Below are 6,553 nucleotides of genomic sequence, written 5' to 3'. Positions count from 1 at the left end.
CCATTTTAAAGCAGGAGGACACAAATCTGCAGATTGTTTTTATAAAAGCCTGACAACATTATAGACAGGACTCCTACAGAGATGGACCTTTTAATTAAAATGTAAGATCATTTTTGTTTAACCAGAAACATCCCTGTATGTTGCTACTGGGCTCCATTGACAAAAACAGAATTCCTAAAATCTGGTCGGTCTGCTCAGTTAGTTTGTGTTATTGTGTGGTTTTATTTAAATCACACCATGACAAACAAACTAAAAGTTTGAGGCGGTGGTATTCCAGCAACTCTGCGTCATGTTTGGTAAAATTGCTGTTAGTGGAGTCTGGTAGTGATATAGTGATGTTTCTGGTTAAACAGAGGCTTTCACGCTTCAATAAAAAAAGTTACTCTGTAGGAATCCTATGCATAATGCTGTCAGACAAAGCACTTTCAGTTTTTATTCCCCTATAATAAATAGAGTAAAACAAATAAAGCGGTTTATGTTCACGTTTAATGCACCCACTATAGTGCGCGTACTTAAGGCCGCAAGGCCTGTCGCATTGCGCTTGAGCAGTTGAAATACGTACAAAATGTTTATCCAAACGCGTTTTCTCTCTTTCTGAATTTAATCCGTTCATAACTAATAAAGGTTTACAGCACTGTGGGTTAATCCCGTGTCCCTCTGAGCGATCACACACCACTCCGAATTTTTTTTTTCAATGTGTAAATTTGTGTTTAAATATGGGCACTTAATAACAACAGGACATAACATGCTGAAAATGCCCGCACTCCCACAGCGCAGTAAAGTTAAACAAACTTTCCGAGCCTGACACGCGCCGACACAACTGCTAGCTAGGATATTAACGTCACGCTAACTCGCGGTTAAATCAGAGGCATCTCTTACCTTTCTGAACACGTTTCCGAGCTCCTCCTGTTGTTGGACGCGGTCGTCCCGGTGTCTTTTAACTCTGAGAAACTTTTGAAGACAAGGGCAGTTTCGCTGTCAAGCCCCCGGGTTTTTAAATTTCGACCCCGCCATGACGCCTTCAACACCGAACAGAGCTTACCATGGTGTGCTAATGTCGGCGTCTGACGTCAGTCTTATAGTCGGGGCGCATGCGCATACGGTGATGCGGTAAAGAATCACGGAGGGTTGTAAAAACCAAAACTTTCCCCCCATAGAAATGTTGGGTGCCTCGTCAAACTTTGAAAGATTTAAAAGATTACGTTTTACAAGAATCTGAAATTTAGTTTTAGTCGCGAACTGAAAATTTTACGCGATAATGTCCAAAGATAAATGGTCCAAAATAAATATGAATAAATAACCAGCAAGACTTAAACACATTTAGATTTTATTTTATTTTTGCTTCATAATTGTGGCACTTTTTTGTTTAATTCTTTTACAGTAATAGAAAATGTATATGGCTTAGTTTCATCAATCACAATTATTGGTACCAAACATTTATTGACGGTAAGCCATTGATGTTGTAGCCTGCAGCTCCACCCACAGAGGCTGTAAAGGAAACCAGTTTACCTGAGCTACTTCCTTTTCCTCCCTGAACAAAGAGGCTGGCCAAGGCTTTTATTTCTATTTTCTGACAGATACATGATCCAAACTTCACCCTGTTAAAGAAAACTAACTGGCAACCCAATGAGTTAATCTATCCTGGTGCCAGATACTGATAGGACACAGTCCCTACATTGAATATCCACCCCTAAAATTCTGTAGATTATTTTCAGGCAGTTATTTCACCACTAATCTTATGCCTCAAGATCTTAGCCATGCTTCATGGTCACTGAGAATTATGACCTGAACCGCCATCCTCTCTCCAGCCTCCCCAACATTCTGTGAAGAAGACGATCTAGAAATTTTCCTCCCAAGCCATGGTCAAAGGTCAAAGGTCAGCTCAGAAGAGTTTATTCTAATGGACCCTGGTTCGTATGGAGCTTATGAATAAACACTCTCCAAATCTTCATTCTGTGCAACAAACTTTGTCTCTGCATTAAACATTCAACTGTTACTTTATCAAGAAAGTAACCTGGAAAAGAACTATGGAGATTGGACTTTCTCAGCTCTATAGATGTAACCAGGGTCTTCTCCTCATTTACCTTTCTCTGCACCAGATCACTGGTCGTAAATTATATCACATTCCAATGTATCCAGCATTCACTTCTCTTTACACTACACTTCTCTTTAGGTTTGAACTATATGACATAATTGTCTCACCATTTTGTAAAGCACACCATTTTATTGATCAAAGGCTTACAAGTAATTTGGTGAAAATCTGAATTTTCTATGATGTTAGCTAAGCTAGGATATTAATTCAAATATTTGCCATGGAACCATACTGCCATGTATTGACCATGTCTAAGCTTAACTAAAGAAGTTAGACATAATGTTTCTCATAGGTATTGGAATCAAATGAGTATTCTTTATGTCTTGTATTACCACTAATTTATCACTAATGATAAACACAATTTATTTTTTTGCAGCTTTATCAGTTAATCAGCTTTGTTGTGTTAAGATTTGTGAGTAGTATGTTTTGATTCATGTTTGTATTAATGCATTCTTTCTTTAAGTCTTAGCGCCACCAAGTTATATCTTGTCTTGTACAATATCTTAGCTGATCATAGTGGAAGGTGAATATGTGATATGCGCCCTGTATTCCAGATGAATAATTTAGAGTTTATTAAGAGATCATATTTCGCTCTGAGACAAAGAAAAAGAAAATGAGGACAATGCCGTCTGCAGCTGCCGCAACTCACAGTAGGCCGGTCTTAACATTCTGCTCGTGACAAGGGTTGATGATAAAATAAGTAAACTTTAATTTCACCATCGATAGACATCTCAAAATTCAGTACAATTAGATTATAGTTACAGACTAAAACTATTTACTTCTACTAGATCACTCTGCTCATTTTACCTGCTGTTAGTTCACCATGCTAGTTTGATCATCCTTACATTTCTCCTTTATTTTTATTTCACGTTTTCATTCTATATATGTTCACTTCAATAAAATAGTAAAAACACATGTAGACTCAGCAGTTTTGTGTGTTTCTTTTCAGTGGTGAACTGGATTCCTTTAATCTAGAAATGATGATCTTAGATATCAGACTGATTAAAATTTATGGTGTTGATACTAATATAGAATATTGATATAGGCTATTAACATGGATCTTGATGTCAAAATTAATATCCCCGAATTCTGGCCCAAAATTGGACGATGGTGCCCCATACAACGAGAGCAATACTGGATTACCAGTATTGACCACGTCACTTTGGTCCGACAAGCAGCAAATGAGGCTTGCATGTGTGTGTACATACATGAGTGTGAGAGTTTTAATGTGTCACACATGGAGTTTCTCAAGTGTGTGCATATGTGTACATGTATTTATGTGAGTGGATGGTTTGTATATCCATGATAAAGAGAACGATCTGTGTCAGGAGTAGAAATCATTTGAGTGATGATGAAAATGGTTTGGCATGGACTTGGGACAGGAGAGGGGAGCAGAGCGTTGATTAAATCTTCATTGCAGTGACTGTAGCATCGTCGGTTGGCTGCAGGAAGAGATCAGCCAAAAGCGACCGTTATCATCTGCTGCAGTTGGTCCGAGTTCAACCCAAATTTCTGCTCTGATGAGGACAAGCTGATCACTTCATGCTCCCATTGTCTCACACACCTTCAAAATGCCTTTACTGAATTGAAAAGTGAATGGAGTTTGCACTGGGTACAATAGCAGAGATATAGAAACAGTTGATGTCTATGGGATTGTTTTTAAATCTTAACTCAAAACGTATAAAAGTTATCAATAAGAAAAGTCGTAGCACCCATCTACAAAGAGTCCCAAACACTCTGACATATCAATCACCGTGGTGACACAAAAGCTCTAGTCAGACATACAAAGAAAGTCAGCTTTCCACTAATATCTCATTTCATATGCAAATTTATGAATATTTTATGAAAATACCTTCATGATATTACACATGGTTCAATATATGAACAGTATATGTGGCATAAATGGGTTTTGAGTTTTGAGTGAGTGATAAAGGCACAGAAGAAGAGGCGGAAGAAGAGTAGGAAGTAAGCAAGAGAACATGGGTATGATTGCTGCTTTCAGCACTCACACCAAATAATTACAAGTCAACACTGACTCACTGTCAAACATTTGAGAAACCAATACTGAAAAGCAATGTGTTGTAGCACTGAGGCAACAAAGCAGCTTACAGTCACATTTCTATATTCATATGCAAGCAAACAATCCTGGCAAAGGACTGGAAAAAATACTATTCAGTTACAGTTCAACTAATATAACTAAACAGAGTCATATGGTGTACATACTGTTGTAGACTAATGAGAAAATAAAGTCAGAAGGTTGTTTGCATTCATCACAATCTGTTCCTTTCAAATATTGCAATGCTATTATTTTAGCATTTGGAAGCATTTTAAACAGCTAATTACTGGTCCAACTGAGGAGAATTCTCATCCTGACACGTGCACGCACTGAATTATGAGCCGAACTCAATCAGAGAATTTTACTCTGCATTTCTATCATATGCACAAAGGGGTTAGGGAGTGTTATTAGGGGTTACTGAAGCAGTCTTTGATGGAAGTTGCTTTTATAGAGCCCCGCAGCTCGACAAGGAGGGGTAAGGCAAAATAGTGCTTCTTATAACCTTATGGGGGGGTCATAAAAGAGAGCGTTGGGGGTCCAACTGCTGGTGTCTGCTAATGTTTAGGGTTGAGATGAAAGGCCTGGAATATGGGCTTTTCTTGTTTAGATCATGCTGTGTGTGGTTTGGAGAGCGCAGATCTATCCAGGCAGGGGTTGCAAGGGCCTGAAGACGTGGCCAGAAGAGGGTCCCTATTCAAGCTGGGAGGGTCGTGGTTATTTCTGTATAGGACTGAGGGGTGATATGTAAAATGGGAGAGCAAAAGTTAAGGCTTCTTCTCTTCTACTCCGGCTGGGGCACCGGTGTCTCATTGGCATTGTTGTCAGTGATCTTGTTTTCCAGCTCGTCGTCAGACAGGAGGTCCAAGGAAGTTCCCTCCACCTGCAGCTGACGTCTGCCTGAGCGACTGGAGGAGAAGCTGATGGGGCCGCCACGTCTGCAGGAGAAGGAGGAGGAGGAGGGAGGTGAAGGGAGAGTGTTTACACCAGAGGCAAAAGGAAAAAAACAGAAGAAGCAAAAAGTAAAAGCATAATCACTGCTATTCATCAAACTTGTACCACACTGTACCTGAGGCGGTTCTTGAGTGTGTGGACCTCGCGGCTCAGACCCTCACTGGCTTCGGTGGCGTCGTCCAGCTCTCTCTGCAATTTCCTCCGTGAGGCGTTGGCTCTTGTGGCTTCCTCCTCTGCCTCCTCCAGCTGGCGCTTCAGCTGCTTCATACGAGAGTTTGCCTTTTCCACCTTCACACACACACACACACACAAAAAGACACACATTACTAGTCTGGTTTCTAATCTGGTTTGTAGAAAAGGTAAGGAGAGGAAATTGCCAAGATAAAGACCAGGGGACCAGAGATCTGCCAATAGAGCTCAAAACACAATGGAAATCTCTTTTAAAATAATGGGGCTAAACAGTCCGTGGACAGGACAGCAAATCACAGCGGTGTTAACATTACACATTAGCAATGACAGACATACTTGTTCTTTAAACTGGTCGGCATGGCGACGCTCATCCTCCACCTGCATGCAGACCTCCTTCAGCTTCTTCTCGGTCCTCCTCACAATCTTATTGGCTGCTGCTCGCTCCCTTCAGTGGAGAAGGATTTACTGTTACATGTTCACCTACACCTACATGTGTTCTATCTGTCTACAACTCAATACCGATCTCATGCTTTAACCTTGTTTATTATTTTTAAAAGTGCTCAATAATGTTGAGAAGGTTAAACAAGGAGAAGAGAGGGCAGAATTCTCACTTGGCCTCCTGCTCCAGCTTGTTCCTCCAGCTGTGCTATCTTGGCCTCCAGGGCAGTGATGGAGGCCTTGAACCTGTTCTTCACAGAACCCTCCAGCTCGCCCAGCTTGGCCCGGAGCTCCTTGTTTTGACGCTCCAGTTGCTGGCGAGCGTTTTCGCTCTTCTGGGCTGTGCTGCGCTCTGCACTCAACTCTGTGGTCAGGGTGTCCACCTAGGGGGGTGGGGGGTGTTAGGTAACAGGGAGAGGAAGGTATAAAAAAGGGATGGAGATGAAGATGATTAATAAATTGTACTCTAATCCCGCCAATTCACTTATTTTTTCAAATATTACACTGTACCTGCATGGTTGTCTTTCTGAAGCGGTCATTGAGCAGCTCCATGTTACCCTGCTCCTCCTCCAGCTCCTCCTCCAGCTGGGCGATACGAGCCTCCAGCCTCCTCTTCTCATCCATCAGAGCGGACCTTACACACAAACATGAAGAGACGTCACAGATAAACAATGGAGTCAAAATGTGACTGCACCTATCACCTCCATCTGTTGATACAGAAGACCACATGTCCTCGCTGAAAGGAGCTGCTTAGAAATGAATGTGATAAACATATACACAGGTTTTTAACCAGACTATATTAGGGCCTATATAAGGCTGCTTTGGTT

General features: G+C 41.1%; 1 protein-coding gene across 1 annotated transcript in view; it reads right to left on the bottom strand.

Annotated features, from left to right (window-relative positions):
• Positions 1 to 3,902: 3,902 nt before the first annotated feature.
• LOC108898651 (myosin-10) overlaps positions 3,903 to 6,553 on the bottom strand; it is a 50,456-nt gene continuing 47,805 nt past the window's right edge. Inside the window, 6 exon segments of the mRNA XM_051073700.1 lie at positions 3,903 to 5,083; positions 5,215 to 5,387; positions 5,625 to 5,733; positions 5,900 to 5,916; positions 5,918 to 6,109; positions 6,237 to 6,360. Coding sequence (XP_050929657.1) covers positions 4,930 to 5,083; positions 5,215 to 5,387; positions 5,625 to 5,733; positions 5,900 to 5,916; positions 5,918 to 6,109; positions 6,237 to 6,360 — 769 coding nt within the window. The 3' untranslated portion in view covers positions 3,903 to 4,929.

The sequence above is a fragment of the Lates calcarifer genome, linkage group LG11, assembly GCF_001640805.2.
Source record: "Lates calcarifer isolate ASB-BC8 linkage group LG11, TLL_Latcal_v3, whole genome shotgun sequence".
NCBI classification, from domain to species: Eukaryota; Metazoa; Chordata; class Actinopteri; family Centropomidae; genus Lates; species Lates calcarifer.
The sequence above is the reverse complement of the archived record's forward strand: the minus strand, read 5'-3'. Positions and strand labels throughout refer to the sequence as shown.